The sequence below is a fragment of the Trachinotus anak genome, unplaced genomic scaffold (genome assembly GCF_046630095.1).
Source record: "Trachinotus anak isolate AG129_WGS33_773 ecotype Australia unplaced genomic scaffold, CSIRO_AGI_Tana_v1 ptg000012l, whole genome shotgun sequence".
Taxonomy (NCBI): domain Eukaryota; kingdom Metazoa; phylum Chordata; class Actinopteri; order Carangiformes; family Carangidae; genus Trachinotus; species Trachinotus anak.
Window position 1 is genome coordinate 28,039,004 of NW_027273863.1, and position 21,471 is coordinate 28,060,474.

Consider the following 21,471-nt stretch of genomic DNA (forward strand, 5'->3'; position numbering starts at 1 on the left):
TCACATCTAATCAGCATCTTCTTAATGACTTCTATACTATGACTTACTATAGTATGACTTATTATAGTATGACTTAATGTGGTATGACCTACTATACTAAGACTTACTATAATATGACTTACTATCCTATAACTTCCCAGTTGCTTACAGACTTGTTGTAGACTTTGGCCCATTGTTTCAAAACTCTACACACAAGCTACATGAGACAACTCATGGAGATTATCACCTCACTTCTGTGTCAAAATGAAACCCTGCAAACAAAACTTAACAATTCTTTTTCAAAATGGCATTTTTGTAACAAAATGGTACACACATGCACCATTTGAATTACTCTCCTGGAGCAGCAACAACACACTGATATTCTTTATACAAAACAATGCGGTCTTGTCTTTGATTTGTTTGTATATCTTTATTGTGATTTTCACATAAAGGCTACTTTCAAACACAAATATGGAAATGCTTCAGAAATTAGTTTATAGTTTTTACAACAACAAAAAAAGAAAGAAAAAAAAAAGCACTTGCGACAGGGTGGAAGGTTGGGGTGAAAGGCTTACCGGTCCCGCTTTCTGTTGGGTCCAGCCACATAAACATCACAAACAATGTCCTCACGAGCCAAGCAACAGGGGAAATATTGCCTTGTGTGCCATATCCAACCTTGTACAGACACCACCTCGATGTCTCCGCATGCCTCTCCCATTGCTTGCAGAAGAGGCATGCGGGCATGTGGTTGGTGGTCGTACACCGTCCATCGACATGCTGAAAAAACTCCTCAGTTGGGTTTAGAAATGGAGAGTAAGGGGGCAAGTACAGAACTATGAAATTGTTATGGTTTGTGAACCAGTCCCAAACCAGAGTAACCCTAACCCAGCACACAAGGTGGTATATCCCCTGCGCTGCCCAGGAACATTCACGACGACCCTCATTTCGGCCTGGATGCCTGGTTTTGGCCAGACTGAATCCTGCCTCATCTATATAAACATATTTATGCAGTTGTTCCCCTGCATTATCGTCAAGGATTCTCTGTAACAGAAAATGAAGACTTTGCACTGTAAATATGGTGTTCCACAAAACAAGGATGGGGGTGGGGTAGGGTTGAGCTGGGTCAGACATATATACTTTTACACATTTAGACAAAACCACAGTACGGTATACTGTAAAAGCAACAGGCAAGGCAGGTGTTCCAGCTAAACCTAACTGCTAACCCTGTACAGCTGCTTCATGGAAATGTGGTGTTCGCGCAAAATTCGGCAGAATGTTGAGATGCTGACCAGGCTAACTGTAGAGAATGTAGTCTGCAGATTGTCTTGTTGACCCTCACGATATTGACAATAGCCAGTTTTTGTTCATGGGTAAAAATGCGTTGCCTTCCACCCTGAGGAGGCCACCTGGCAGTTCAGTTGGAAAAGCAAGGATGTCATACTGTACACAGGACTGTAACATCAAAACTGTATTACTCTACATATATTCACAGCATTATACCGATCCTTTGTTCACTGAGGAGCATTGACCAACAGTGTGGTAATACTATAGTATATTGTAGGGCTACATTGTATTGTATTGTATTGTATTGTGATGCAGAATCATGTGTAACATGAATACAGTTCATAGGTACAGTCCAGTGTAGAAGTTGAAGACATACAATACCTGTTCTCCAGTCTAAATGTCCGTATAATTGATTCAATTCAATTCAACTTTATTTGTATAGTGCCACCTCATACTCTATATGATCTCAAGGCACTTTACAGGGTCAGGCTGAGACCTTAACTTTGTTATAGTTGAAACCAACAGTTCCCACAAAGAGCAGCACCTGGTGACAGGGGGGAGGAAAAACTCCCTTTTAACAGGAAGAAACCTCCAACAGAACCGGGCTCAGGGTGGGGGGGGGTCTGCCTCGACCGGTTGGGTTTAAGAGGAGAAAAAGGGGGGGGTGGGGGAGGAAGAGAGGAGAAAGAGAGAGAGAGAGACCAGGAACAGCTGTGTAGGTAATGGTGTTATCAATAATAATGATGACAGGTAACAGTGGTTAATAGTAAAGATGAGTAGTGGTGGATCTGGATCCTGCTGCTCCCGAGGCAGAGATATCTGCAGAATGAGGACAGAGAGAGGGAGAGAGAGGAGAAGCACAAAGTATGGGGGAGAGAAAAAAAATACAAAGTTAATGGCATAAAGTAATCGAGAGAGAATCATGGGAATCCCCCAGCAGTCTAGCTCTATAGCAGCATAACTAAGGGATGGGTCAGGACATACCCGAGCCAGCCCTAACTATAAGCTTTACTAAACAAGACAGTTTGAAGCCTGATCTTAAAGGTAGAGAGGGGGTCTGCCTCCCGAACCCACGCTGGGAGCTGGTTCCACAGGAGAGGAGCCTGATAGCTGAAGGCTCTGCCCCCCATTCTACTCTTACAAACTCTGGGAACCACAAGTTGACCTGCATTTAGAGAGCGAAGTGTCCTATTGGGAAAATAGGGAACTATAAGCTCTCCAAGGTACGATGGTGCCTGACCATTAATGGCTTTGTAGGTGAGGAGGAGGATTTTAAATTCGATTCTTGAGTTTACAGGGAGCCAATGCAGAGAGGCTAACACAGGAGAGATGTGATCCCGTTTCCTAGTTCCTGTCAGTACTCGTGCTGCAGCATTCTGGATCAATTGGAGGCTTTTACTGAATTTTTGGGACATCCTGACAATAAAGAGTTACAGTAGTCCAGTCTTGAGGTAACAAATGCATGAACTAGTTTTTCAGCATCCTTTAGACACAGAATGGGTCTGATTTTAGCAATATTGCGCAGGTGGAAGAAGGCTGTCCTAGAGACTTGCTTTATATGTGAAGTAAAGGACAAGTCCTGGTCAAAAATGACACCAAGGTTTCTGACTGTAGCACTGGAGGCCAAGGTGATGTCATCCAGAGTCAGTATATTATCACATAGTGTATCTCTGAGGTGTTCTGGGCCAATTACAATTACTTCAGTTTTGTCTGAATTTAAGAGTAAAAAATTACTGGTCATTCACTGTGTAGCGGCTGAGGTTGGGCTGCACTCTCTGCCCAGCCTCCCTCATTGTTAGGCCATGATTTATGACATGGTCCACCAAAGTGGCCCTAATTTCATCAGAAATATGCTTCAGTCTTCTGCCTTGTCCTACTCCTCTCTGTCTTAATCTTCCTCTGCCTCTGCCTGCATCCATGCTTACAAACAAAAAGGTGAGCTCATCTGAGGTCTATTTGTAGTGCTAAGGCTCTGACTGATTAATGTTCATTTTTCTGTGTAAGTGTTTTCAGGTGTGTACATGTGCTTTGCCAATTGAAGTTGGCGCCTGTGATCGGCATGGCCACTGCTGCACCGTGTTTGTGTCGACTGTCCTTGTCTGTACTCGTCTTTGATGTTGTCATATCAGCCCCACTGTTTAACAACTGTGTCTCTGCTGCTTGGGTGTACTATTGACACACTTTGTTGCGCAGAGCGTCTGTGGAAAAGCTTCAGGACACATCGGAGAGCTACAAACAAACTTTTCCTCCCCCTTTTGTGCACTCTTCCTCCTCATCTGAGTACTGGCTTTTGTTTACCACCAAGGTCCCAGGTAATCTTAAGGAGAGAAGGGGCTGCAGGGCTGGCGTTCAGGTCATGATGAGGCAGTCTAACTGGTCCGGAGACTCCAGTCCACACCTCGGACAACACACCCAGTGTCTGCGACCACTTTCCCTCCAGAATGTGTGCGGCTGCTTTTCCCCGTTGCCTCTTACTACCCACTGGTCGCGAGCTCCTTCCGTCCTGGCGTTATGCTGACTTCGTGGGACTGTCAGCCCCGTGGTGCATTCTTTTGAATCACAGATTATCAAGGTTGGTTCTTTTAACATGCTTTATTGTGTGTCCAGCATCAAGTCAAGCACCATGGATTGCCTGAGAGAGGAGTTGAAGCCAATATGAATCTCCTCTGAATACCAGCTCTAACTACCCGCTTATATAGGTTGGTGTCATGAAGCAGAGACAAGATATATGGTCCATATTTAAATGGACCTCATTTCCTAAGACAAAGAAACGTTCATCTCCTATGTCCTTTTGACCTAGGGCCCCTAATTAAATGTACCAGACCCAGGAAGTCATATAACATATGGAAATTAAGACATTACAACATACAATACCCATGAAGTCACATACCATATGGAACTTAGGACACTACAGGGATTTTAACCTTCACATTGATGATGACTGATGTAACATGGCTGCCGAGCTCCTGTCCATCACTGACTCTTTTGAATTTTTTCAACATGTCTCTGGACTAACACATATCAAGAGACAAACCCTGGAACTTCTTTTCACTTGGCCTAAGTATAGGAAGTATGTCAGTAGAGGATGTTCATCTGATCGACTATAACTGTATATTCCTCGTTCTTACCTGTCCCCTGGACCCTCTGCCTCCACAGATTAGATCCCAAACGCAGATTATCAATCAGGCTACTGCTGAGAGGTTCTCTGCCTTGTTTGACCCATACTGGCAAGTCGCATGCAATGATGCAGATGTTTGTATTCGGTCCTTTAACAACCAGTGTTCACTCATTTCAGATAAAGTGGCATCGGTGAAATCAAGGCTCTCCCGTAAACAGCTTTGTCCCTGGATAAATGAATCTATCCAAAGTCTCAGGAGGAGCTGTAGGAAATTAGAATGACTATGGAAATCCACCGAATTAGAGGTCCATAGGCTTCAACTTCAAGTGAAAGCTTTTGATTCTATTGGGCCTTGTATTACAAAAATGCTTAATACTTCACTTTTAACTGGTGTTCTCCCCACCAGTTAAAAGTGAAGTATTAAGATAAGCAGCTGAAGACTCTGTTATTTAAACAGGCCTTTAGTTAAAGGAGGGCTTTTATGGCTGTTTGTTTTATGTTTTAACGTTATTTGTTATTTGAAGCTTTACTACTTTATCTCATTTATACTGTGAAGCACTTTGTGATTTTTATCTGTGAAAGGTGCTATTTAAATTAAGTTTACTTACTTAGTTTACTTAATTTCCAGATGTCTTATGCATTGTGAAAAGAAATGTTCTCCCAATACATACAAGAGTTTTCATTCACAAATGAAGTGTCTAATGTAAGACAATGTGTGTACTGTTTTGCAAAGGTGGTGCAAATGCATTGCAAAAATAGTCTAAAGTAGAAATTGTGTTTGTTCTTTGGGTGCCTTTGTTTAAGGTATGGTTACAAGAATTTAAGGTTTTCATGCTTTTGTCTAACCATTCATTTTTAGTGTGTTAGCAATCAGGAAAAACTGTAATATGATATGACTAACTATACTTTCTGACCCATCCCTGAGTTATGCTGCTATAGAGCTAGACTGCTGGGGGATTCCCATGATTCACTGGGCGCTCTCTCTCTATTTCTGTCTCTCTCCCTCTCTCTCTCTCGATGACTTCATGCCACTAACTTTGTATTTTTTTCTCTCCCGTAGTTTGTGCTTCTCTCTCTCTATCTCTCTCTCTCTGTCCTCATTCTGCAGGTCTCTCTGCCTCGGGAGCAGCAGGATCCAGTTCCACCACTACTCATCATTACTATTAACCACTGTTACCTGTCATTATTAAATAACACCATTACCTACACAGCTGTTCCTGGTCTCTCTCTCGCTCTCTGCTCTCTCCTCCCCCCACACCCTCTTTTTTATCTTTTCCTAAACCCAACCGGTCGAGGCAGACCCCCCCACCCTGAGCCCAGTTCTGTTGGAGGTTTCTTCCTGTTAAAAGGGAGTTTTTCCTCCCCCCTGTCACCAAGCGCTTGCTCTTTGTGGGAACTGTTGGTTTTTCTCTGTAACAAAGTGAGGTCTCGACCTGACCCTGTAAAGAGCCTTGAGATAATGTATATTATGATTTGGCGCTATACAAATAACATTGAATTGAATTGAAATGAATTGAACTTTGACTTAGTATAAGATGATTTACTACACTATGACTTACTATAATATGACTTACTTTAGTATGACTTAATACAAAATGACTTACTATATTATGTCTTACTATAGTATGACTTATTGTACTATGACCTGCTATACTACTACTACTTAATATAACTTATTATTGACAAGCGTTAAATCAAGAAGACAGGTGTTGTAACTTCTTCTGGTTTTAAAGACACTAAGTGGAGGCTCAACCCACTGTTTATCTCAGTGAACCAACTCCTAACATGTAACAGTAGTGGATGCACACTGGAACCCAACTATGAAGTATTATCTACCTCAAAGTTTACTTATTGTGGTCATCAGGAAAACAGAAGAGAGGATGCTGAAATATCAAGGTAGTATTTAAGACATTCATTTATTATATTTATCCAAACAGTTAAAGTGCAGGAAGAACTTAAACAGAGGGTTGAGGGTTCAATGACCATCACAGTCAAGACTGATATACTGATCAAAATAACACATGCTAACAAGTGCTGCCAACAGTGACTGAAACAATGCTAGAATATTGAGAAGAGGCTCATTGGCATTGTTAGCTCATCAGAACAGTGTTAACACTTAAGTTGTTGAGGTAAACAACAGTTTCTTTGGTCCCTTTTTTTTACCCTTGGATGGCACTGAGCCAATCTGAAGCCACCAGCTGAAGCAGACTGGTGATGTCACTAATTATTTTACTGAAATTAAACTGGTGAGGACTTTTATATCAGTCTTTCCTTTTTAGTGGTCAGAAGTCAATTTGTTCTCCAAAGTTCTTTGTTAAAATAAAGTTCAGTAGTTATTATGGTGACACAGAACACTGCCATCTGATTGGCTGCTGTATCTGGAGTTGGCAGAGTCAGTCTGTCAGCAGCAAGTGAGAGGGCAGACCTCCAGCAGCCATAGCAGGGGTCAGAGGGCAGAGGTCATTGTTGAGTTTGAGTGGAGAGCGCTGCTGCTTCCTGAGAGGAACTCTGTTGGTCAGAGTCTGAAGAAATACAGACAGAATTGTGTGCTGTGATATCTGAAAGGAGGTAGCATTTTACTACATGATAACAGCTAGTCTTCAATAAACATGTTTACTTTGTTTGTAGGGCCATGTTCCCTCTCCTGTGATACAAGAACTGAATCAGTTAAAAGGATCATTAAGGGCTGAAGAAAACCCATTAAAAACCCTGATACATTATATATACTATAATTAAATATATCCAATTAATTTATACATTGATTAAAGTGATAGTTGTGGTCATGTGACTGTGGTTGTGTGAGGTGGTCATGTACAGTTAGTGTGTTACTGCAGTATCTCAAAGGAGTTTTAAATTGAAAGCAACTGGACTTGGTTATTTGTCTAGGAAGACGTTTCACCTCTCATCCAAGAGGCTTCATCAGTTCCTTCTCGCACCTGACCAGGCTGGGACTGGTCCAACTATCTGGTGTGGAGACCCAGGTATTTTTAACCTCTGGGAGGGGCTTTCACAAGGCTGATGATGTCATTGGTTCCCTTTGTGGTCCATGTGCCAACGACAGTCGTTAGAGTGACTGTCTTGGTGGAGAGTTGGTTTCCACTTCGTTAGAGCCCTATTGTGTTATAACGACAGTCGTTGGAGTCACATGCCACTTGTGAACAGTTGTTTCTCTTAGAGGTTAAATTGTTGAATCTCCTGGGAAGGGATGAAAGGGCAGCATTGTAAATTGGAGATAGGTGGTGTCTGAATCCTCCTGCCCTGTTGAGGGATGGTTTCTCTACTTTCACATAGATGGCTTCTTTCACTCCTCTTTCGAACCACCTGTCCTCCCTGTCCAGGATGTGAACCTTGCTGTCCTCAAAGGAGTGGGCTTTCTCCTTAAGATGTAAGTGGACAGCAGAGTCCAAGCCTGAGGAGTTAGCTCTCCTGTGTTGGGCCATGCGTTTATGCACTGGTTACTGCAGTATATTCAGATCAGTTTAGAGAAGCAGCAGGAACAGAGTGATGAGCTGCTGTGATCAGGGTCAGCAGGAAAAACGTGTTTTGGACACCTTTAAAAGACAAAACTATCCGATGTCTGTTTAAATGTTCGCTTCATGTTGAATATTCTCAGAGCTTTATCTTCCCTCCCAGTTTAGCTCTTTCTGATTCACTCAGCTGACCTGAGGCTGCAGTGTAATACAGTGAACGCTGTAGGTGCTTTTGTACGTAGGAATACAGTAGTTCAGTGGTTGATGTAAAAACAAAAAAAAACATGTACTACCAAAGGAAAGTGCTGTTCTGACTCTGAACACAGCAGCTCATCACTATTAGTGTGTCTGTTCATGCTGCTTCTCTAAACTGATCTCAATCTACTGGAGGTAACACACTAACTGTGCATGACTACACCACATCACATGACCACAACTATGACTTTAACAAAACATTTGAAACCTTTGGATTTGAATGTTGATAAACAAAGTCAGGTCATTTTGGGTACAAATAAAGACAAGGGGCGCCTGTTATTTTGTAGATTTTAATCCATTTTACCCTTTAAAAATCCCTTAATCTGTCCTAGTTCATGAGTGTTTCCACTAATTTGTTCAGACTTGATGAATCTGTTAATTATCTGAAGTCAATTAAAAGCTCACTCATTAAACCAGAATCTCTTCACCTTAATAACACTTCAGTCATCAGTCACATATTTCACATTCACCTGGAAATTAAGGGAAAGTCAGGAAGCCCTTAACATCTACTTCATTTGTTCATTAAGGCCTTTTCCAATTAATGGGTACTTTTTTCCTGGCTTTCTAGGCCTTTATTTTATAGATGCAGTGAGAGAGAGACAGGAAAGTTGGGGAGAGGGAGAGGATAATGCATGTTAGGACTAAGCCTTAACGGTACGTGCTCTACCAGGTGAGCCACTGAGGTGCCCAAATTAATGGCTTCTTAAAGACTTTAGATTTTCTTAATAAAGACAAACGAAGATCTCTAGTTGATTCAGATGATTGTGGGTTTTCAGGGGAAATTAAGGAGTTTTTAAGGGATTGTTGCTTCACAGATAAACTGTATTTACAATGACAACAATTATGATGATGATGACTGACCAGGCGGAGTCGGTGGGTGTACAGCGGCTCTGATTCGTCTGGTTTCCTGGTTGGCACGGCAACATGCCAACGCTGAAGTTCTGCCATCATCTCCGCCAGACTGAATAGGACTGCTGGGTCGGCACGGCAACGATTGATCAACTCCACCAAACGCTCCTTATAGTGCAACCTGTCAGCATAAATAGGTAAGACACCTGTACACGTGAACATATCCTGAGTGGGATTAGACTGGGAGGCTGTTACTGGGTATACTGATCTTACTTGCAGTATCCTCTGTATTCAGGTAGTGTAGGTTGTCCACAGGGTTCCTCCCATCTGCTCCTGTCGTCTCTCAGCTCCAAAACCAAACATACTCCTGAAAATGAACAGTTGAGTCAATCAAGTTGGGAGAGAAAAGAGTCCACCTGAGGAGCAGAAAGAGACCTCACCTGTCAGACTGCTGTCACGTGAGCTACCATTGGCTGGTTCCAGCCAGGAAGGAGACACTCTGTAATACTGACAAAGAAACACAGTCCTCCTCATCATGTCTCAGGTGTTTCTTTTTTTTTAAAGATATTTTTTGGGCATTTGCCAAAATGGGCATTGCCAAAAGATGTATTACCTGTAGCAGCAGGTGTAAGCGGGTCACACTCCAGTCTCTCAGGTGATACAGGCAGTCTCTGGGATGGTGGGCGTGAAGACCTTTGGTTCCACAGTCGGCAGAGAAACTACAGGCCTGAGGATGTTAGAACAAAACAGTTTTCAGTCACACACCTGAAACACCTGAGCACCCTTAAAACCAAAAACTCCATCAACAACTTTTTAAATTAGCTTATTGTTCCCTGTTTTATATAAATTATCTACATCAAGTCAAGAATGTAAACATATTTTCAAAAAAACAAATAAATCCGACTAAATGAACTGTGAGAAATGGACCAACACTGTGTTCCTTCATAACTGGAGAAGGCCTCAGTCCTTGAGCGGTTAGGGTTAGGTCGGTGATGTGCCAGCTACAGGTTCATTATTTCCTTCAATTAAACACAGGACATAAAACTGAGTCTCTGGATTATTTCTATTATATTTTAATTATTATGTAATCTATAATTATTCTATTATTATTATTATTATAATTATTATATAATGTTTCACAGAATTGAATTTAGACTGTGTTTAACCCCAACACTAAAAGAGTAGATACCAGTAGAACCAGACACTGTAGATGACAGCAGAGCCTGACACAGTAGAACATGTCACAGTAAAATCTGACACAATAGATGACAGTGGAACCTGACAATAGAAGAAAGTAGAACCTGACAAAGTAGAATCTGACAAAGTAGATGACAGTAGAACCTGGCAGCAGAAGAAAGAAGAACCTGACAGCAGAACCTGACACAGTAAAACCTGATAGTAGAACCTGACTCAATAGAACCTAACAGTACATGGCAGTAGAACACAGTAGACTCACAGCTCCCAGGGCGAAGGTCTGGCTGCATCCTCCACAGAACTGATGCTGACACTGGCTGCAGGTGAAGTGAAGACAGCCTCCTTTGGACAGACTGAAGACAAACTGACAGTTCGGACACTCTGAGGACACAAACACATCACAGTCAGACAATAGAACCACATTAGACCACAGTAGAGATGAAACACAGTAAACAATATACAGCACAGTATATCAGACAGTAGAAGCTCCTTTCCACTGCAGGGACTTACAGACCTGTGACCTGGTTCTGCTCAGGTGGAAGGTTCTACCTGTGTTCTAAGAACATTTCACACAAATGTTTTACTGTTTTGTTTACTTTAACTGTGATGAAATTAACGTCGTTAACAGACCGAAGTACACAGACAACAGTAGAATCAGTGTCTCCTTCTTCACCTCACATCATCTTTTTATCTTTATTAGGACTTTGATCAGAACACAGTCTTTATGAGGACAGGCTGTGATCAAACCACAGTCTTTATGAGGACTGTGATCAGACCACAGTCTTTATGAGGACTGTGATCAGACCACAGTTGTTATGAGGACTGTGATCAGACCACAGTCTTTATGAGGACAGGCTGTGATCAAACCACAGTCTTTATGAGGACTGTGATCAGACCACAGTTGTTATAAGGACTGTGATCAGACCACAGTTTGATGTTTGTTGTAGTCGTCCTTGTTGTGATGTGAAGTTAAATCTGATCTGAAAATACCTGAATGAAATGTATTGTCACCCCCTTCAGGTTCCTCAGGACCTGGTTCCCACAGAGAGGGGAACAGTGGAAACTAAAGAAAAACCAGAAACAGTGGACACAGGTTCAGCTTAAGCTCCTGCAATGGAAACAAGGCTCTGGAGTCCTGGAGTCCTGGATGCCCCTCCAGGACCTGGATTAAGGCCCTGGTGGTGCTGTGTTTGTACCAATGCTGTTTTGGCTGAGCAGGGTGGTGTTGTGATGATCCGGCTGGTTCTGCTGCTGCCAGACTCTGAACTGCTCACAGGACAGACCCTGATGCTGAGGAGACCACTGCAGAACAGAGAGTCAGTGTATAGGCAGATCTGATCTGAGATCAGTGACTGTACTAACACAACACATGATTCACACATGAGTTTGTATGTGTGAGCACACACACACACACACACACACAGAGTGTAGAACACCAAATATCAGTTTGACATGTCACCGATCAGCATGCTTTAGATACACACAACATTCATATGTGTGTGTGTGTGTGTGTGTGTGTGTGTGTGTGTGTGTGTGTCTGTCTGTCTGTGTGTCTCACAGGTGATCTGCACTGAGAGCAGGTACTCTTCTTACAGCTGGGACAGTCCATCCTCATCCGCTCAGCCTCATGAAGCATGCCAAATGAACACTGAAAGACACACACATACACAGTATGTTGGTCAGATACCACCAACAGACACGGCTGATAAACCTTTGTCAGAGATGAGACCTGTATTAAAGGTCTCTGGTCTGTAGTGGTCCTGTCTGGGTCAGGGTCTTACATGAGCACACCAGCAGAAGTTTGGCATCTCCTGCAGAGCTCGATCTCTGAGTTTCCTCTGGAAGAGTTCATGGACCTGAGGAGGCAGGAAGTGACGGATCTGCACACAAACATACAAAGTCAGAACCAGCAGGTAGAGATGATCCACCTGAAGCTGATCAGCAGCCTCAGTCTGTGACTGCAGGTGATAAAACTTTGCTTTCTGTATCATTATTTCAGTTTCAGTCTCACTTCCCACTAAGATAAACTCTGTGTTTCCAGGTGAGCCCCTCACCTGAGTGTCCAGCAGGTTAAAGTAGTCCATGCACTCCTCCATCCCCCCCTGACCTTTGACCTCAGGTCTACCACACTGAGGACAAACCAGCTGATCGATGCTGCGCTCTTTAATGGCCGCAGAGAAAAATGTCTTAAAACACGTCTGACACAGGAAGCAGGAGCAGTGAGTCATGGTGATGATCTGCAGGAAATATACGTAGAGAAGAAGAGATTAAGTAATTAAATCTTTCTCTGCAGAAGGAAACAATACAAACAGATACTTCAATGACAGCTGATCAAAAAAGATGAAGATAGAGGAGGACAGCAGGTGTGGAGATGAAAATCACTTGACCTTTACCAGGACTTCAGAAATGACAGACTTTGGGCCCCATGAGGACTACTGGTCCCCACAAGGTCAGTGTTTATACTGGTCCCAAAGAGGTAACAAAAGCATGTACACACACACAGAGGCTCACACTCACCTTGGTGAAGGTCACCTGGTCCTGGCAGATGGGGCAGCTGTGAGTCAGGAACCTTAGGGCTGATGGGAGATCTCTGTTGAGCTGAACTGCTTCTATGACATCACTAGGGCTGAAACTCCGCCCTTCCATCCTCATCAGAGACAGGAACATTGCTGCCTGGTCTGGAGGGAGACGGGACGCCAACTGAGGGGGGCAGATGAGAATTGAGACTAACTGGGAATATCTGAGACTAACTGAGACTGATTGAGACCTGCTGTTGTCCTGCTCACCTTGATGAGGTCTGCTCCAATTGCTGCTTCAGATTGGAGGCTTTGAGTATCCAGTTCCTGGTGTGCTCCAGGTGCTGGTCCAGAACCTGTTCTATGTCTGTCTCTGGCTGCTTCTACTTGGAAGATCTGTAAAGGTGAGTCACCCTGCTGGTCTCTTCTGGATTCTCCATACAGTCTCAGAGCCTCCATCATCCTGCTGAGGGGTTCTGGAGGGGAACCTGCAGGGACCAGGACCAGAGGTCTGTACTATGAAACAGGATCTGAGGTCAACAAGGTAACTTCAAGTTTAACTAACACTCACTCTGTCATCATCCCTCACTCAGTCAATATAAATCTGTCATTATTTGTCAGACTTGAATTAAACTCGACCACAGAGCAGCTTCAACCACAACCTCCTGTTCTCATTAGATTCAGTCCGCTCATTCAACAGTGACTGAGCTCCTGTCGTGAGCATCTCACCTGCACCTCCACATTTGACATAAACACCTGAGGAAGAGGAGCTCTTTAACTGGATCTCACCTGTTACCTGTCCTGTCTCACCTGAGGAGGACATGCTCAGGAAGGGGTTGTTGTCGTTGGAGGAGGAGGAGGGAGGAGCAGCACTGAAGTCGATCCCCAGGAGCTCCTCAGTGTACGACCTCCTCACCCTCACCTCCCTGCTCTGCTCCCATTGGTTGTCTGCAACACAGTGGGAGGGGCTTCATCAAGTCACTTTAAGCGCAAACAAACAGGCATGCTACAGTTAGCATGCTAACAATCATCTCAGAACAACAGGAACTTTACCTTTCTGTCCAGACACGTAGGAGGAGGTGAGGGAGAGACAACAGCTTTGTCTGGAGGAGGTGATGGAGGAGGTAATGGAGGAATGGTGGAGACTGCAGGAGGAGGATGTAGAACTATAAAAACTCTTTCACAGGAGCATGTCGGACATGATCAGTAATTGATTATCAATAATCATTATTATCAAGTCTAATGCCACAGGTAGTGTTTACCTCCCTGACCTTCCACCTGTCACTGACTGTGACACCTGAACACCGGAAGGAGGCGGGGGTTGTGCAGGACACCTGGCATAGAGGGGCGTATCCATCTGGAAGGCCCACCTCATCTCTGACACAAGCAGTGATAGGTCGGACACACCCTGACAGGAAGTGACATCGTCAACATTACCAACACATAAACAAGGACCAGGGCTGTGGTTGAAAAGTCTTTTTCTCTTAGGAAGGTTTGTAACTGGATGAAGTGATAAGTTGATAAGAGCTGTTCGAATTCTCTAATTGATAAGGAAAGGAGCTATCTCATCTCCTTTAGCATAGGAAACACTGGACATTCCTTTACAAAAGGAAAGGAGAAAATGTCGTCCCACAATTCCTTGGCACAGCAATATTTAAAGCAATGCACCTATGGATATATTGATCACACCATAATCCCGGCCAACCCATATATATACAGAAACATCAGAGTAGCTGTTTTATATTTGTGACACGATCCAGAACTGATGTGAATCCTGGTCTAAGCTCCAAATCCATAAATGTATGTCCAGATTTATAGCAACAATATCATCATAACAAAATACTTTTCTAGCTCTTCTTTCAGCCCTTGGTATTTTTACAGCTTCTCGTGTTCCTTCCTCTTGATGTTGCTGTCTTTTGGGATTGCTACATATATCACCACTGCCTTCTTCTGTTGTTTGTTGACCAACACGATGTCTGGTTGGTTAGCCATCACCAGTTTGTCAGTCTGGATCTGGAAGTCCAACAGGATCTTAGCTTGGTCGTTCTTGACCTTCCATTTTGACCTTGGGACTTCCAGTCCATACTCAGTGCAGATGTTCCTGTACACTATGCCAGCCACTTGGTTATGACGTTCCATGTACACTGTTCCTGCCTGCATCTTACACCCTGCTATTATGTGCTCAACTGTCTCATCCTTGTACAACCTGCACCTGGGGTCCTGTCTGGTGTGGTAGTCCCCGGCCTCTACTGATCTTGCACTGAGTGCCTGTTCTTGTGCTGCCCTGATTAGTCCTTCTGTGCTGTCTTTCAGTCCAGCCATTTCCAGCCACTGGTAGGATTTCTTGATATCAGCCACTTCTTCTATCTGTCAGTGATACATGCCATGCAGAGGCTTGTCCCTCCATGATGGTTTATCTTCCTCCTCCTCATCATCATCAGATTTCTGCTGCATGAGGTATTCACTTAGCAGTTCATCTTTGGGGGTCATCTTCCTGATGTACTCCTGGATCTTTGTTGTTTCATCCTGGACAGTGGTTCTTACCCTCACTAGTCCTCAGCCTCCCTTGTTCCACTTAGTGTATGGTCTCAGGATGCTGGACTTGGGGTGAAAACCTCCATACATTGGAGCTTCCTTGTCTTGATGTTGGTGGCCTCCATCTCCTCCTTTGGCCACCTTATTATACTGGTGGGCTATTTGATGACTGGCATGGCGTATGTGTTGATGGCTTGGATCTTGTTCTTCCCATTCAGCTGGCTTTTCAGGATCTGCCTTATTCTGTGTAGGTATTTGGCTGTGGCTGACTTGCTTGTGACCTCCTCGTGGTTTCCATTTGCTTGTGGGATCCCAAGGTATTTATAGCTGTCCTGAGCATCTGCAACGTTGCCTTCTGGTAGTTCAACTCCCTCAGCTCTGACCATCTTCCCTCTCTTTGATACCATCCGACCACATTTATCTTGTCCAAATGACATTCCGATGTTGTTACTGTAGATCCTGGTGATGTGGATCATTGAGTCAATGTCTCGCTCATCCCTGGCATACAGCTTGATGTCATCCATGTGGAGAAAGTGACTGAAGGTTGCTCCAAACTGGAATCTGTATCCATTCTTTGTGATGATCTGGCTGAGGGGGTTCAGGCCTATACAGAACAGCAGTTGAGATAGTGCATCACCATGGTATATGCCACACTTGATAGTAACTTGTTCCATTGGCTTTGAGTTGGCCTCTAGAGTTGTTTTCCACAGCTGCATTGAGTTCTTGATCTTATCCTGTTGATGTTATACATTTCCAAGCATTCCAGTATCCATGTGTGTGGCATTGAGTCATAGGCTTTCTTGTCATCAATCCAGGCGGTGCACAGGTTGGTCTGCTTGGTCTTGCAGTCTCGAGGGACTGCTCTATCGACCAGTAGCCTGTGTTTGGATCCCCTGGTATTACTACCTATTCCCTTCTGGGCATTACTCATGTGGGTCATGTGCCTACTTATATTAGCCACTACGATGCCTGACAGAAGCTTCCATATTGTGCAGAGGCAGGTTATTGGCCAGTAGCTGGATGGAATCGTTCCTTTCTGAGGATCCTTCATGATCAGGATTGTCCATCTTTGGATTAGCCACTCTGGGTGGGTGTCATCCATCAACAGTTAGTTCAATTGTGCTGCTAGGCGTTCATGGAGTGCAGTTAGATTCTTTAGCCAGTAGGTGTGGAACATGTCAGGGCCTGGTGCTGTCTAAGTCTTCAGGCCTGATACTGAAATGTTGGAGAAATCCCCTCCCATTGTGTAAAGCAATAAAAATCTATTTTTTCCACTTCACAAATGTATAAAAGCGTCCATATCAGGAAATACTTTACACTGATGTCTGAATATAATTTATTCTGACCCCTTGGTCAGTTTATTATTTTTATTTAATTATTATTTTAATGGATCGACTTTCTCCGCTTGTGTTTTCCTTTCATGTTTCTTATTTTAACAATTCAATCTAGATTGTTTTTGTGGTTAAAGGAGGATTTATCGCCCATGTGTTATAAATAAAGCTGGTTTGAAAAAAAAAGCCTAGTGAAAGTTCAGTCGGATTCTCTATGCATCACTGTTGTCTTTTCCTAAGTCCTTATGATCTCTCTGGGACATCTTTCTTTGACCTCATTATGTTTTCCATTGAGGTTGAGGAGAAGTGGTTAGGAAGGGAGATTATTTTGAGTTTTTGACTGCAGCCCAGCTATTTGTTTCAAAGACTTTGTTCAATAAAGATTTGAACTTAAGTCTTTATTAACTTCTTCAGATTCAATTTCACAAAGAATAAAAAATCTCAGACTTGAGGAATCTAAGTTAATGGTGAATAAACATAAGATAAGATAAGATAAGATAAGATAAGATAAGATAAGATAAGATAAGATAAGATAAGATAAGATAAGATAAGATTGCCTTTATTAGTCCCACAGTGGGGAAATTCACAGTGTTACAGCAACAAAGTGGCAGTGCAGAGAACAGGAAAAGAGAGATAAATAATAATAATATAATAATGTACATACAACAATAGTAGTAATAAACAAGTGTCTGAACAGTCTTTACTATTACGCTCTAAAAAAACAACACAAGCAAACTCTGGTCCTTCTCCTCATGTGATTTCAGACTAAGTTCATTTGTTTTTTTTCCATTGTTTGATTAACAGTTTCTCTAATACAACTGATGAATAAAGAATAATCCAACTCCTTTAACATATCTTCTAATATACAAAGTGAGGGTTTAAAGTTAAATTTCATCCCCGACATCTCTGATAACCAATATTCTCTATCTATCAACCTATAATTCCACGTTTAAAACAATTCTCGGATTAATTTAACAGTTATTTAATATTTTCCTTCACAGGTGAGGCTGTGATGTTGGTTATACGCGACTGATTCAGCTGGAGGATTCAATATGTGTTTTGTTTCATTCTATTCTCAACAGTGCATTTTAATCTTTTCAGTTAACGGTCAGTTCACGGTAAGAATAAAAATTCAAAATGAACATCTCTATTAATACTAGGTTTCAGTTCCTGACCCTCATCCTGAGTTTCAGCACAGGCCCTGTTCAGACCTGCATTAATATCCATTTCAGGTGATCCAACCACAGGTGTTCAGCTCTAAATCTGTCTAAATCTAAATCGGCCCTTCAGTAGAGGAGGCAGTCCTTCAGAGGACGTCAGTAGAGGAGGTGGTTTTTCAATGTGGTTCAGGACACATTCATGTTCACACTGCTAAAAGAATGTGGCCACATCTGGTCCAGACCACCTCAGAATGTGGTCTGAGTGATCAGATCTCAAATGCATCCTGAATGCATCTTGGGTGCGTTCATACCTGAACTTAGAGCTGACCACCTGTGATTGGATCACCTGAGATGATGTTAATACAGGTGTGAACAGGACCATATTGACACTCCCCACACAGGGAAAGGATTATGTATCTGATCTTGTCAGGGGACACCACAGGAACCCCCACGAAGAGCTGGAATTTGGACTATTTTGGTCTGCTACCTGGATGGGGACAACCATCCTAACTAATCCAGTCTGACTGGGCATGCTAGGTGAGACTTACATGGGTCCAGTTTTTCAATCCGTCCAGACTGATGTTGCCAGAGGCATCCACACAGGGACAATACGGGTTGATCACCATGGAGACAGACGGACAGACATAACAGCGGGGACGGGACACTGGGTGACTCTCATGAAGCCAGATGCACACTGGGATATTATACTCACTTCCTGCAGAGACATACACAACAACAAAGAGCAGAGAGACAAGACCAGACTGATCTGGGTAAGACTAATCCAGATCAGACAAGATCAATCCACCAAGATACTATACTCACCTCTTGTAGAGACACCAGAAAGTTAGAGAGAGGTTTTACAAAACCAAACCAGACCAGATTGATTCAGAATAAATCATACCCTAGACCAGGACATACTAGGCTAGACCTGACCAGATCAGACCAGAATGGAGGGAGTTATGTCTCTGACCTAATTTTAAACTTGATATCCATTTGTTCATTTTCTTCCACGTATCTGGGGTCAGGTCATGATGGCAGCAGGCTAAGCAGGGTCCACACATCCCTCTCCCCAGTTCCTCCTGGGTATTTCCAGGCCAAATGGGGTATATCGTCCCTCCAATGAGTTCTGGGTCTCCTCCCGTGCCAGGAAAGCCTCAAAAGGAAGGTGCTCAGGAGGCATCCTAATCAGGAGCTCCTACCTCTTACCTCTAAGACTGAGCCCAGTTGCCCTATGGAGGATCACTTATATCCACCTCTGTAATGAAGGCTTTGAACATGGCCCACTCAGATGTCATGTCCCAAAGCTCCATCAGAATGCAAGACAAATTTGTCCAGAGCTGGGAGTTGAAGACCCCACAGACAGGGGTTTAATTTGGGTTTGCCAGGTCTGTCTGGCTGCCTTCCCTGCTATCTGATCCACCTCAACACTGGTGGTGATCAGCTCTGCCTCTCTCTTCCCTGAGTGTCCCAGACAAACTCTGATGAGATGACCACAAAGTCAATAATTAATCCTTGACCTCAGCTATTCTGGTACCAAAAACACTTTTAACAACCTTGTGCTCAAACATGGTGTTTGTTACGGCCAGCAAACTTGATAACAGAAAGTGTGATTGTGGTGTGTGGACTGACTCAGGTGTGAGTCAGGTGAGAAAAGTAGCTCATTCAGCTGATCTGTACTGACCTGGACTGATCTGGATTGATGGGGAACAGTTTGAATGCTTTGGTACAACATGTTCATATAATTAAACTCTCAGGTGATGATGATGAGTTCACCTGGTAGTCTCACCTTCATAGTGAACAGGAACTGTTCCAGCCAGGTAAACCAGCTTCTTCTTCTCTTTGCTTGGAAAACCTGTGAAAAGAAACAGGTTCAGAGGTGATTGATTAGTAATAACCATTAATCATCAAAGAGTTGATTGATTGGTAATAAAACCCAATCCAGATCATAGAGGATCAGCACAGGTACACTGTAACCCAGTAGCAGTGGTGATACACAGGTATACCCCGTAGACCCTCTGAGAATGCTCCAGAATTTCAACATAACCACCTGAGGATACGTAAATTAGGGTTAGGGTTAACTGTTTTACTTTTATAACATAAGTTATAATATATATTTGTGACAGAACTTTAACCTCAGCAATTTGTTTATGTAAAACCAGGTCTGTGAATAATATGATGTCAAGTGAAAAGTTTATCAACTTCCTCTGAGGTGGACATCGCATAGATATATTAATATACTCTTTAATTGATTATATATTGCCACCTACAGCCTATATTATATTTAACGTCAAATCTAATCTACATCTAATGACTTCTTTGTTTCGACCCATGTATATTAATCACACTTTTGAGTACAACCTAAATTAGTTGTCAGTCAGTATTAGGCAAGGGGGTGTCCTTTATTTCTTCATATGGACGGTGGGAGGTATACAGCACGACTGTTTGAATCAATATGCTTTTATTGTGAACGACAGACAGGAAATGAACGAATGAATGAAAAACATTAGAAACAGTTCCATACTCACAGTAAAAATCCACATAGAGACGAAGATCAGAGAAAAATGACCGAACCTCCTGAAGATCAGACAGAGTCTCTGCTGGATAAGTGTACCGACACTGGGGGGTGGAGAAGGAGAGAAGGGAGGAGGAGAGAGGGGTGGAGAGGGGGAGGACGGTGGATAATTTAAGGAGTCAGATTAGGACTTGTTGTTGTTAGCATATTGCTAACTAAGCTAGCTAGGAGTTTTGAATAGATGTTAATGGAGTTCAATGTTAACTTCGCAGGCTAGCCACCTAGCAGCAGGTCAAGTGAGATGCCAACTTGTTTTCTGACCAATAAAGTTTGATTTTAAGCTGAAGGTGGAGGTTTAAAGCTCCGTCCTCACCTCCACCAGAGTCCGCAGCTCCTCATCAGCTCCGACTCGCGGCATTTTATCCTAAAGTCAGTCAAGAAACTCGTAACATTCACCGGCTAACAAGCTAAGAGCTGCTGCTAGGAGGCACTCATTTAAACACAACACACCCACGTCCGGTGTTAGGTTTTCAAATTAAAAGACAAAGCTCTGACGTTTCACCATGTTTGTTTCGTGTTTTATTTTCTTTTTCTTACGTTTTATTATTGGATTATTAAACTGTAAAAGTCTCTGTCCTGTCAAAGCCATGTATCTTAGCTCTGTGTGACAATGCTGTGTTCAAATATTATTATCTGCTTTTTAATTTTTTAATTTAACAGCCTAAGAGAATGTCCTCATCACTTATTCATTGTTTTACTAAAACTAAAATAAAAATGGTACGATTGTAAAGAACATTATCCCTGTTAGTTTTCTGACATAAATATCATGTACCGTTTTATTTTTGTAGAAAACATAACTGATGAAAATAAACATGTAAAGACAGAATAATAACAACAGTCATGTAAACCATTACTGATGTTAAAACGTGGACCTGTATCAGTGGTGGTGAATGAAAGCAGAAACACTTCCTTCCTCTCTCAGGTGTGTTTTTCTGAACAGGTCCAGCTCCAGTGGTTTACAGTGGACAGCTTCTGTTTGGATTTTCCACATCTGGTTGAGCTGCTGTTCATCCCTAGTAAACAGGTGATACCACTCAGCTGTTTTTACACCTTTCTTCATTTTACCTGGTTTCACCTTGAACTGGTTTGTCTGGTTTTGGTTGCTGTTATTTACTCTGGATCAGGTTGGAGACAGAACCTCAGTTGTTCATAGTTACAGTTTTTATGATGTGATATGAATGCAGTTTTAGAACACACCTGTCTGCTAC

The 21,471-nt window shown here is 42.8% G+C and overlaps 1 protein-coding gene across 7 annotated transcripts; it reads right to left on the minus strand.

Annotated features, from left to right (window-relative positions):
- Positions 1-6,135: 6,135 nt before the first annotated feature.
- LOC139629863 (E3 ubiquitin-protein ligase RNF31) lies at positions 6,136-21,379 on the minus strand. Of its 7 annotated transcripts, none has more exons than XM_071492770.1 (19): positions 20,577-21,379; positions 20,217-20,307; positions 19,478-19,543; positions 18,240-18,406; positions 13,928-14,073; positions 13,719-13,810; positions 13,455-13,613; positions 12,936-13,153; positions 12,667-12,849; positions 12,204-12,386; positions 11,931-12,029; positions 11,708-11,797; positions 11,346-11,451; positions 10,412-10,530; positions 9,569-9,682; positions 9,396-9,462; positions 9,229-9,322; positions 8,968-9,136; positions 6,136-6,903 (listed from the first exon to the last, which is right to left on the minus strand). In XM_071492770.1, the coding sequence occupies exons 1-19, from the start codon at positions 20,619-20,621 to the stop codon at positions 6,775-6,777; spliced, it is 2,337 nt and encodes a 778-aa protein (XP_071348871.1). In that variant the 5' UTR covers positions 20,622-21,379; the 3' UTR covers positions 6,136-6,774. The 7 variants fall into 7 exon arrangements, 6 of the variants coding, with proteins under 6 accessions (XP_071348871.1, XP_071348872.1, XP_071348873.1 ...); XM_071492771.1 differs by having other exon boundaries at positions 6,137-6,903; positions 13,476-13,613; XM_071492772.1 differs by lacking the exon at positions 6,136-6,903 and adding an exon at positions 6,912-7,576.
- Between the last annotated feature and the right edge of the window lie 92 nt (positions 21,380-21,471).

Bases quoted from the DNA above. Each gene is read 5' to 3' on its own strand.
- LOC139629863 (XM_071492768.1), bottom strand. From the start codon at position 20,621: ATGCCGCGAGTCGGAGCTGATGAGGAGCTGCGGACTCTGGTGGAG. The intron at 13,154-13,454 runs GTGAGATCCAGT...TGGTCCCTGCAG, and splicing joins TGAGACAGGACAGGTAACAG to GTTCCCCTCCAGAACCCCTC. The intron at 9,683-10,411 runs GTGAGTCTACTG...TAACATCCTCAG, and splicing joins AGACCTTCGCCCTGGGAGCT to GCCTGTAGTTTCTCTGCCGA.